The 12683-nt window shown below is 44.6% G+C and overlaps 1 protein-coding gene across 1 annotated transcript in view; it reads right to left on the reverse strand.

Moving 5' to 3' along the window:
* HYDIN (HYDIN axonemal central pair apparatus protein) overlaps window positions 1-12683 on the reverse strand; it is a 1819717-nt gene that overhangs the window by 579459 nt on the left and 1227575 nt on the right. Inside the window, exon 53 of the mRNA XM_029609235.1 lies at window positions 4369-4567. Within this exon, the coding sequence (XP_029465095.1) occupies window positions 4369-4567 (199 nt within the window). The remainder of the gene's footprint in view (window positions 1-4368; window positions 4568-12683) is intronic.

A 12683-nucleotide genomic window follows, 5' to 3' on the forward strand; every position in this document is an offset into this window, starting at 1 on the left:
GGTAGCACCCCTTACTGCCCTCACCAGGAAGGGGGCCAATACCGGACAATGGCCACTCGAGGCAATAACCGCCTTCAAGGACCTGTGGTGGAAGTAGACGCTTCCGACAGCCGTGGGGGCAGTCCAAAGCCAACATTCTCAGAAAGGAGCCCTACTGCCCTGTTCTAACTTCTCCTGGAAGTTCATTCCCACTGAGAAGAATTATAGCATTGGAGACAAAAGAACTCTAGCCATCAAGATAGTGTTCGAGGAGTGGCGGCAGTGGCTTAAGGGGGCTCAGCACACCATTACAGTCTTCACAGACCATAAGAATCTTGAATACCTCAGCCACGCCCAATGACTAAATTCCTGCCAGGCCCGTCGGTCATTATTTTTCAGCAGATTCAACTTCTCCCTCCCCTACCGACCAGCCTCTAAAAATACTTGGACTGACACTCTCTCTAGAGCCTTTGAGACAGAAGACTCTCCGTCTGTTTCCCAATACATTATTGACCCAGTGAAGGTGCTTCTCGCTGCCACCCAGACTGCTCTGCCTCTTCGACTCCAACAGAAGGTCCTGACTTGGGCCCACGATTCTCTCACAGCCGGACACCTTGGAAAACCCCGCACACTTGAGTTGCTGCAACGTTACTACTGGTGGCCCCAAGTAGAGAGGGATGTCAAGGCCTATTTCGACTCCTGCCTGACCTGCGCCCAACAGAAACCCCTTGCTGGACAACCGTGGGATCTACTCCAACTGCTACCTATTCCCAAGGACCCATCTATCCATGGACTTCGTGGTGGACCCGCCATCCTCCAATGGTCCTCACGTCATTTGAGTGGTCGTGGATAGGTTTTCAAAGATGGTCCACCTCACTGCCCTTCCCAAACTGCCATCAGCCCCAGAGTTGGCCCACCTATTCACCCAACTATCTTCCCCAGCACATTGTGTTGGGCCATGGAGTGCAGTTCACTGCTAACTTTTGGCGCTCCTTGTGCAAGAAATTCGGGATCCAGCTAGACTTTACTACAGCGTTTCACTTGCAGGGCAACGGCCAAGCCGAACGTACTAACCGGCCTCTAAAGGCCTTCCTATGCGTCTTTGTGAACAGCAGGCAGGACAACTGGTCCTCACTACTCTCATGGGCTGAGTTTTCATACAATTCGCACGTCTATTCTTCAACCGGCTCTTCGCATTTCTTGGTGGTCTATGGTAGACAACCAGCTCCGCCGCTTCCCACGACTCTTTCGGTGCTATCGTATGGAGCACAGCTTACTGCCCAGCAAATGCACACCCTTTAGACCCATACACAGGACCACCTTTGAAGGGTGGCCGAGGAAGCATAAAAAATGGCCAATAAGCACCGGCGGCCCGCACCTCTCTTCAAATCTGGAGACTAGGTATGGCTTAGCACCCGCCACATCTGGCTACAAGTACCTTCAATGAGACTGGTCCCCCGGTACATCGATCCCTTCTCCATCACAGAACGAATTGGTCCAATCACCTACCGCGTGAGGCTGCCCTCCTTGTTATAAATATACAACACGTTCCACGTCTCACTACTTAAGCCCCTGGCTTAAGTAGTGAGACGTGGAACGTGACAAACGTGACAAACGTGACAAACCCTCCTGGCCACGCTGGGAGATTCCAGAACCCCAGGACCTATCTGCTGAAGAAGAAATCTATCAGGTGAAAGAAATACTGGACATACAACGTCATCACAGGAGATGGAAATACCTAATTGCATGGGAGGGTTTCGACCCCGAAGAAAACACTTGGGAGCCCACCTCCAACATACTCGATAAGGCTCTTCTTCGTCAGTTTCACACCTTGCATCCTGACAAACCCGGGCCTTCTAAGAGGGGGCAGAAAAGAGGGGGTACTGTTAGGAACCTCGGCTGCACTGGCCCACAACCAGATCCCCTCACCTGCGCCAGCCAGAGGCCCGGCTCTTCCGCCGCCGCTCCCAGCCACAGACTCCGCCCACGGCCTGCTCTTGCGGCACCCCGAACGCCACCTACTTCAGCTCCTCCTGGTCTCCCCCTCTAGGCGCACGTGCGCGCCAGTCACTGGATTTCCCGGCGGGAAAGTTTCCCATGACCCAGGCTGATGACGTCAGGCTAGGTAGGTATTTAAAACCTGCCTCTCTGCTCCCAATTCACCTCAGCGATGGGTCCTGCTCTCCCAAAGAGTGTGAGTTCTCTGCGTTCCTGATTCCTGACTCAGACTCTCTTCGTTCCTGTTCCTTGCCTCCGGTCCCTGCTTTGATCCTCGTCCCTTGACTTTCTTTCTCGGTTCTGACTCCTTGCCTGGTACTTGACTCTGCTTGATCTCTGCCTGCCCTGACTCCTTGCCTGTTACTTGACTCTGCTTGATCGCCGCCGGTCTCTACACCTGGACTCCTCCAATGTCGTCTCTCCCCGCCTGCTGGTTCCACACCCGGGAAGACCCGTGCCTAAGTCCTGCTGGCCCCGGTACCCAAGGGCTCAACCTGCGAGGAACAAGAGCTGGTACAGGTGAAGCTCCTATTGGGTCTTCCCTCCCAGAACTGCCGCGCCGACAACGAGGACCTCCATGGGCCATCCCCTGGAGGTAGCAACAACTTCGTCTCGGCTCAAGGATCCACTTTTCCAACACATTTAATCTTTCCTTGATGTCCTTATCTTCTCTAAGTGCCCCTTTAACCCCTCAATCATCTCAAGGTCCAACTGACCGCCTCGCAGGTTTCTGCTTTGGATATATTTAAAAGGGTTTTTACTGTGAGTTTTTGCCTCTACGGCCAACTTCTTTTCAAATTCTCTCTTAGCTTGTCTTATCAATGTCTTACATTTAACTTGCTAATGCTTATACTTTATCCTATTTTCTTCTGAAGGATCCTTCTTCCAATTTTTGAATGAAAATCTTTTGGCTAAAATAGCCTCTTTCACCTCACCTTTTAACCATGCCAGGAATCGTTTTGCCTTCCTTTCACCTTTCTTAATGCATGGAATACATCTGGACTGTGCTTCTAGGATGGTATTTTTTAACAATGTCTATACCTCTTGCACACTTTTTACCTTTGTAACTGCTCCTTTCAGTTTTTTTCTAACTATTTTTCTCATTTTATCACTTTGTCACACTTTTGCTATGTTGGAATCATTGGATAATATCACTCCAAGTTCTCTTTCGTGTTTTGTGGACATGAATAACTCAGCCATCCCTTAGATTTCTACAATGAAAATACATGACTCAGCATGTTTTAATATTCTCACATCACTTTTCATACTGTCTACCCTCTTAGTAATAAGCATTCTCTTATAGAATTTAATATCATCTGCAATACAAACTTTTATCCAAATCCCTCTGCAACTTCACTCACAAAGAATTTGAACAGAACTGATCCCAGGACTAATCTCTGAGGCAATTTCCACATTACCTTTCTTTTTTCAGATTTACTCAATTTATCACCATGCTCTGTCTATCCCTCAACTAACATACGAAAATGCCTTTCTGGGTAAGACCGAGGGTCCATCAAGCCCAGCATCCTGTTTCCAACAGTGGCCAATTCAGGCTACAAGTACCTAGCAAATATCCAGTTTCTGATCCAGCCCATTACCTTAGGTCCTACCTTCTAGACTGCTCAGAAATGAAAACATTTAATTGGTCATTTTATTTAAAATGGTTTTAGTAAGTAGTAACATAAAAGTCAGCAGATAAAGACCAAATTGTCCCATCTAGTCTAGTTAATATTCTTTCACTTTGGGTAAATGAACATATAAATTCCTATATGTAACCCAACAGCAGCTCCTTTCATTCCTATTAGGTCCCCCCCCACCATGTCTTTTAACTTTCCTACCACTGCCCTCCATATCTGTCCCAAGCATGCCCAAAATCTATTAAAAGTAGAAAATTTAGCTCTAGTACATACGCTTTGAGAAAATGCTTGTACTGCCTCTACATTTCCCCTCTCTCCACAGTTCATCTATTGCGGCTTGTCAGAAGTTGTGTTGCTTTAAAAGTTCTCAAATTATGGCCTTCAGCCAAGTTGCTATTTTTCCAGAATCCAGGCAATTGCTTAACAGTATCTTTGTGGTAAGCTTTATCAGTCTGTTCTTAATAAATGAATGGGACAAAATTCTTTCATTTCACATTCCCATTCGCAGTTGATAGGAGCCACTATTATTATCGATTAATTTGATTTAAATCATTCCCTCGGCTCAAAAGTTTATGCTTCTAACAAGAATGTGTTGTACTGCTAAACAGAGCATTTTCTCAAATAAAGATGATACAGTATAAAATAAAAAACAGTTTTCTCAAGAATCAGTTGGCAGTTGCTCAAAGTTCTGGTTTCCAATAAAATTCAGATGTGTGTGTGGTGGGGGGGGGAGGGGGGGGGGGAGGAGTCTTACCTCCAGTCGAATGAATCGTTTTATGTTGATAGCCCTTGTGCCTCTGAAGTGAATCTGCAGGCTGAACTCAGAACGAGGCCCAATAATGCCCTGGTCCTGAGACAAAGCAAAATCTTCCCCCAGGTTATCCATGCCTGTGATTCGCCATGCTACACTTAGCAGAGTGCTGTTCCGCAGGAAAAGGGTCTTTGTGTCCTTTCTTCAGAGAGAGACAGAAACATTATTTCAACAACAATGCTCTATATAATAAATAATAATCTGAAAAAAAATCTGTGATGTTAGCCCAGTATATTTTGGATAAAAATTCTGAGATGTGGTGGTATAACCTAAGACACCATTTCTCAGTCTGCATATTTCATCTGTCCTTTAGAAAAGTATCTTCCAAACATTTTAAGACCAGCTAACAACTTTAGGAAAATCGCAGGCACAATATAATATAACTTCTAAATCCAAGTTTAAGTGTGGAGACTCTTCAGCCTTAATACTATAAAGGAGTAATTTTCAAAATTATATAGGTAGTTTCAAAGTCTGTGGATATCTTTACCCATGGACTTTGCACCAGTTCTCAAAGGGAAAGTACACACATACTTTGTTTTTGAAAATTGCCTAGGGAAACATTCCCCACAAAGATATGCATCTGCTTTTTGTGAGGATTCTTTTTTTCTTGAAAAACAAAGCGTGTAGCTTTGAAAATGTAAAACTATGCATGCTGTTGTCTCCTTTGAGCACTACATACACTTTTACCTGCATATACGCTGGGCAATTTTCACACAGTCCATTTACCTAGATAAATGTCTTTTAAAAATTCCCCTCTGTGTGTGACGCTTTAACTGTGAAATAATTTGCACACTATCTTGCATTTCTACATTATACTTTAAAGTTGATCGCAATGGTGTTTTGTGCTATGATGATTCCGAGACCTATAGTAGATTAAGATTTACAGTTTTGGAAACTACTTTTTTTTCCCAAAACTTGTTTATTGAATTTTTAGAAACAATGAATATGAACAATACAATACCATTCCATAATACACATCATTGGTACAGCAATAGAACAAGAGGAGCAAATTCAACCTATAACACAGGGTTAATACTCATTGCTTCTCTTAGTCCCCTCCCCCCCTCCCCCCACCCCAGCACTGGTATTTATCAAAAGTCTACTTTCACAAAATGGCCAATGACATGAAATAAAATAATAAACTCTTATCAATATCAGAGCTACTGCCAATACAAAATATGCACAAAACGAGCAAATTCAATCTTCATGTTCTCATTATGTGCTCTCATAACATAATACCCTTCATAGGTTTAAAATCACATTTCTTACTGCTGGTGAAAGTTGGTCTAAGAAGTGTTGCCACACATCCATACTGTATTTTTTATTTGACTGAGTTTTGTTACGCCCGTCGGTTGCAGATGGCTGCGACCTCTCATGCTCGCCTCTTTTTTCCCTGCACTGTCAATCCTAGGAAGAATGGTGGCCTCCCCCAACTACCGCTGACCTCCCCAGAGTCCCCGGAACGGCGTAGGTGCTGCCGACCGCCATCTTATTTATTTATTTATTTCAGGTTTTTTTATATACCGATAACCGTTTGCACATCGTATCGGTTTACATGGAACATTAAGAAAAGAACGTTTACATGGAACGGAGGGTAACATAAGATAGGGGGAAACAAATGGTTAACATATTTGGAAGGAGTAATAAAACATTAAAATATGAAAACTAGATATGACTAGATAAGGTATGACTAGAATAGGTATGACTAGAATGGAATGTTAACTCACATGTCTCTGGAATCACCTAAGGCATGCGCGCACACATGCGCGCAAGGGCCTCCTTTGTACACATCATGGTGGGAACCTCAGGGGCGTCCCCTCCAGATGACGTGAGCTCGCTGCTGTACTTAAGCTGACTGGCCTGTTGCTTCAATGAGTTAGCAAGGAGTTCCCTCGTTGCTGAATCCGCTCAATTCTTGGACTTCAGTTCCAGATTTCTCTCTTGGCGTGTAGACGCTCTGGGTACCCGCTCCTCGGGGGACCTTCCGTGTTCCTGGCTATCCGCTCCTCATAGGGCCTTTCTGCCTTGGACTTCTACTTGACCCGCTTCTCTGGTCACTCTCCTAGAACTACCTCTTGTAAGTAATTTATTACAGACTTCAATGATACTAGCTTTACTGAAGCTTCTCTGCGGTGTACCCCGTGCCTTGGGCCACTACTGTTCCCTCTTCAGTAGAAGTTGTTCCAGTATACCCTGTGTCGCAGGGTACTGCCGTTCCAGCTACAAGATCCACTTCTGGGTTCCTGCACCTCAGACTTTCTCATTATCATCTTCTTCAGTTTAGACATCCTCGGTGTACCGGGCCACTACCGGATCTTCACATTAGTGGTATCACCCTGGGTATACCCCATTGCTCAGAACTGTACTTATTTGCATCTCCCGCTCTGCAGATTTTGCTTTCCTTCCTTCATAATAAAGTCTCTATCATACAACTGTGTCCTACACTGCTGAGACCGCGCCTACTAATGGTGAGGCTCACAGGGCTCCTCCCTGTGGGCGGAGACATCTCTCATCTCGGCCCAGGGTTCACATCCTTACAAAAACATAACAAGTTTTTGTCGTGAGGAACTCATACACCTCTATAAGACCACTACAAATATTGCAGAACACGGTTGCAAGAGTATTAACTTGAAAAAGGAAAAGAGACCACATTACGGAAACACTGGCCGAGTTGCACTGGCTACCCATTGAACAAAGAATACAGTACAAAACACTATGCACCATACACAAATTAATACACAACGAAAACGCAGACTGGCTTAACACAGCCCTCCGCGTACACATACCCAACAGAAATCTAAGATCAGCCAACAAAGCACTTCTAACCATTCCATCAGTCAAAACAGCAAGACTAACCCAGGTAAGAGAAAGGGCGTTATCCCTAGCGGGACCCATACTATGGAACTCCATGCCCTTGGAATTAAGACTACAAAGAGAAAACAAAACATTTAGAAAAAAACTAAAAACTTGGCTATTTAAACAAGCCTTTCAGAAAGAGAAGGGAAAATAGAATCCAGGGAAATGCAAGGTTCAATTCAGGGAAGTTCAAGATTTGAAACACCCACACAAACAGGAATCACTAAGGGTGTATGTTTTTAATTTAATTAATTGAATTCATCACTAAAGATAAGTTACATTTATAGAATGAGTCCTAGACTCAAAACTGCTATAGAATCGACTGGACATGATAGTGCTCACACTCATTTAACAACTAACATTGATTAAAAACTATGTTACCGAACCTAATGGCACCTGTGTAAACTGATAGATTTTAATAGCATTACTTTTGTGCCTTACTGTAAACCGTTGTGATGGTACCCACCTTAACGACGGTATAGAAAAAGATTTAAATAAATAAATAAATATTAATAATTTGATCATTCTAGAATGCCACAGAGCCACAGCTGGGCTACCTTTTTTAACCCAGGTAGATAAGCTTGCTTTTTTGGCAATAACTCCAGCTTTGTCTAAAAAGAGTTTCTGAATTGGAATCAGATCAAGGGCAATCATATCATAGAATCTGAATAATCAGATTTTCACTTTGAGTAAATGAACAAGAAACTCAAGCATTGGAAGCTCACTTTATCACAAAATGTTGGATCTCAGGCATAGTCAAAAACTATGCACATAATTACCATTTGCCTTACCACATTTCAAGCAAACTGCAGAAGGGCTTAGCTTTGCTTGAAATGCTCTTTCTTGTGAAAGATAGAACTGAGCATGAAATCTGTATTGTGTTTCCCTTAGAACAATGTTCTCAGTGATCCCTGGGATGTGTCTAAAGCACTTCCCAAACTCCATCTCTGAAAATGTAAACCTTGACCATCTTATCCATTTAGAGTATTGTTCTGTGAGTTCCCCTGGAATTTGTAGTCTCCCCAAAATGTTATTAAGTAAAGCAACTGAGGGATTCCTTTTCATCTCCCCTAACAGTATCTCGTTCAAAGTTCCACTAAAGCCAAGATTGGGGAAAACCCTAAGATGGTCAAGAACATAATGTCTGAGCTGTAAGTATGCATAGAAATCTTTATGAGATAAGGAGAATTCTTCTTGCACATCTTGAAAACTATGTATTATATTGGAATTTGTAATAAACAGTTGGTTCAGGCTTTTCAGGCCTCAATTGGCCCATTTGATAAATTCAACTTTATCCCAACATGATAAAAATTGAGGATTCCCACAGGTACTCATAAAAAACGAGACTCTTCCTTTATGTAGGGACAGTTTACACAACTGCATCCATGCTTTCCTGCAGGATTTGACTAGTAAATGGGATTTCAGTTCTTTTGGGACTTCTTTTGCATCTATTTGACATAGAGTATTAAAGAATATTGGGCCAAACCAAGGGGAAAAATATGAGGACTAAAATAACCAGCCTGCTATATGCCTAATCATACATGCAAGATTATAGTGGTATAAGTTTAGGAAATTTAGACCACCATGATTCATTGACCTCATCAATACTGTCAGGGCAATCTAGCCCTTTTCTCATTCCAGAGGAAATTCCCCATAATCCTGTTTATTTCATTAAAGTCTTTTCGAGTTAACCAGACAGTTAACATTTGCATTAGATATAGCCATTTTGGTATCTCCATCATTTTTAGCAAATGTATCCTACCTGTCAGTGACAGGGGTAATGCTCTCCAAGAATCTAAAGATCTGGCCATATTTTTCAACAGTGGCTTCACATTTGCAGAATATAAGGAATAGATATCAGTGGGTATCTTGATTCCCAAATATCTCATTTCCTTAGACACCCATTGTAAAGGGAAATCCCCCCCTCAATTCCCAGTCAAAAAACCATCTACATCTAGGGCTTCAGACTTATTTTCACTAATTTTCAACCTTGTAAACTGTCCAAATAACCTCTGATGTTCCAGAACTTCTTTCAGGGATTTCTTTGGTTTTGTAACAAAGATCAGTACATCATCAGCAAATGCTGCCACCTTAAAATATTGACCTTCCTGTCCAAATCCCTGGATCTCATCATCAGTATCTATTTTCCTCAAAAGAGGATCAATAGATAGAATATACATTAAGGATGAGAGTGGGCACCCCATCTCACCCCCCTGTGAATCAAGAAATGATCCGCTTTAAAACCATTGGCTATGATATTCAAAGCTGGTTACTTATATAAAATAGAGATGAGCTTCAAAATGTCTCCCCCATCCCAAATCTATTAAGCTATTGCCAAAGGAGGTGTGTTCTGTGCCTTACACATAGTCTTTGCAGTAATCAATTTTATTATATGAGTGCCAGAAATTCTTCTCTTAACAAAATCTACCTGGTGTCAAGAGATTAGAGATGGTAAAATCAGCCAATCTATCAATTTTAGCAAAGATATTGGCCTATAGGAAGAAGGGGGCACAGGATCCTTTCCACATTTAGCAAGGACCATGATGAAGGCCCCCTGCTGGAGAGCATCAGAGAAAGATTTACTAGTTGGTCCAACCTATTGATTATATAGAATCTTAAAATAATCATAGGAAAGGCGATCTGGGCCTGGAACCTTGCTGGATTTACTAGTTCCAATCACATCCTAATCATCTCAAAGCACTCACACCTGACCCCACTCAACGCCAGCGACCCCCTCCTCCCCTCCACTTTGCTCCCCTACTTTGTGCGAGACCTAGGGATATCCTTAGACCATCAGCTTAACTTCAAAAACCACATCAACACAATCATAAAGGGTGGATTTTACAAACTCCATATCCTCAAAAAACTTAAACCATTACTTCATTCCCAAGATTTCCGCAAAGTCCTGCAAGCGACACTGTTTTAAAAAATGGACTACTGCAACTCCTTGCTTCTAGGCTTCCCTTATGCTGTCATCAGACCCTTGCAAATGCTACAGAATGCCATGGCAAGAATCCTTACAAATACACGTAAATCCGAGCACATCACTCCTATACTGAAGGAACTCCACTGGCTGCCCATCTCTTCTCGAATCAAATACAAAATCATCACCATTATCCCTCCTCACTGCACAATCACCATCACCCCTGGCTTGAGGACCCCATCCGCCTCCACTTTTCCAATTGTCCCACCAGAAACACGCAATCCAGCACCCTCCATACCCCCTCTCTCAAATGTGCCCACCGGACCTCCACCAGAGAAAGAACCTTATCTATTGCAGGACCGTCCCTCTGGAACACGATGCCAGCTGAACTCCGTCTAGAACCATGTATTAGGAAGTTCAAAACAGGGGTTAAAACCTGGCTCTTTAAACTGGCCTACCCTGACCCGGATCCTACGTAGCCCCCCACCTTCTGTCACTCCTGCCCCCCCCTTTCTTCCTCTTCCCCCTTAAGTTAATGCCTTCCATTGTACATAGAGCCATTTTTTGTGAATATACATTTTTTCATAGATGTATAAGCCTCTTCTAATCTGTATAAAGTTGACCATAGTACCTTTCGCCTAGTGCGCACTCTAAGATGTTGTTAATCCCTCTGGTGGCCCCCTCCCTGCCACTGGTTCTTCCCTCGGTGCCTTGTTTTCTTCCTGCTTTCTCCCTCCTCCTCTTTCCAGCTGCTCCCCCCTTTCCCCCTAACCTGGTTTTATGTATTTTCTGCCTTTCTGTTACATTGTAAACCGGCATGATGTACCCATGAATGTCGGCATATTTAAAAGCTTATAAATAAATAAATAAAACATTAAGAATTTCAGAAACCTGTAAAGGTCTACAAAGAATTGTAATTGACTCTCTGTAACCCTGGGCGGAATTAAATCGTCAAAAAAAAGATGTTGTGCTCGGGGGTGGACCCTTGTCCTGGGACAGAGGTGGAACGCCTCCTGAAAGGGAACAGGAGGTAACCGCCCCCAGGGGGTGGAGCACTGGAGGAGAAAGAGGCTAGGAAGAGCTTCACCATTGGAAGTCCGAGGTCCCCCCCCGGAGGAGCCCGTAGGGATCCGGGCTGCTTGGACTTAGGTGGGCCTCGCAGGGTCTCCTAGGAGAGTGAAAGTCCGGCGTGCCCACAGAGACAGGGGGAGCGCGGTCGGGTTCAAAGGTGACTGCTGGATGGAACAGGGAGAACTAGAACAGAGTTGGTGATGACAAGGTGAGGAACAGAGCCAGAATCTGGAGACGAGGTCAGGCAGGGAAAGGTCAATGTCCAGAGGTCAGTCCGAGGAATGGTCAGCAAAGCAGAGGTCAGGTACCGGAGGGTCAGATGAGGTCAAAGGCAGGCTGAGGTCTTTGAGGCAGACGGCAGGCAGGCAGGCCAGGAACAAGCTGGGTCTTTGAGGCAGGCGGCAGGCAGGCAGGCAGGTCAGGAACAAGCTGAGGTCAGTACCAGTAAGTCAGTCTGAGAGTACTACCTGGGTAGACAGACAGACGACCACAGAAACAAGCAGGATACAGGAACTAGGATGCAGGAATGAGTCAGGAACAGAACTGGAACAGAAGGATCCTGGAACGAGACTAGGAACAAGTACAAGCGAGAGGCAATCTCAGAATAAACCGACCCGATTGCCAAGGCAAGGAAGAAGACAGGAACGTCCTTATATCGGGGGATCAATCAGGGCATGCTGCAGAGCTAGGACCTGCTCTTGGCCCTACATGAGTCCGGGCGCGTATGGGCGTGGCCAAGATGGCTGTGGATGCCAAACCTCGGCATGACGCCTGGTACGCAGTGGAAGGCCCAATGACCGCCACTGCAGGACGCCGGGGCCTGACAGGACTGGCAACTACTACGAGGGAGGTCGTCCCGGGACCCGTTGTGGAAGCATGAAGCCGGCATATGCAAGATACGCCTGACAGAGGCAGGCGTAAAAAGTTTAACAAGGTAGGGGGGGATTTAGGTAGGGCTGGGCTGGGGGGTGGGTTAGATAGGGTAAGGGAGGGGAAGATGGAGGGGAGCGGAAGAAAAGTTCCGGAGCGGCCTTGGAGGGAACAGGGAAAGCCATCGGGCCTCCCCTAGGGCTCGGCGCGTGCAAGATGCACAAGTGTGTACCCCCTTGCATACGCCAACCCCAGATTTTATAACATGCGTACTTCTCTTAAAATCTACCCCTAAATGTATTTCTGTACGGAGATACTATAGTAGAAAAATCTATTTTTAAGTGATAATATCAGAAGTCATTGTGTAACACCACTTACAATTAGAAACACTGCAGTGGGTCAGTTAGGTGGTCAGTGGTAAGAGCTATGGAGGACCTGGGTTTGATTCCTGGGTCAGGTCTTCATTTCCCAGGTTAGCTGTCGCTGTGGATGCTGAGGAGGTAACATTCACAGTCCTTGTGAAAGGAAGAGTCTAATC

This window comes from Rhinatrema bivittatum, chromosome 7 (assembly GCF_901001135.1).
Source record: "Rhinatrema bivittatum chromosome 7, aRhiBiv1.1, whole genome shotgun sequence".
In the NCBI taxonomy this organism is placed as follows: Eukaryota; Metazoa; Chordata; class Amphibia; order Gymnophiona; family Rhinatrematidae; genus Rhinatrema; species Rhinatrema bivittatum.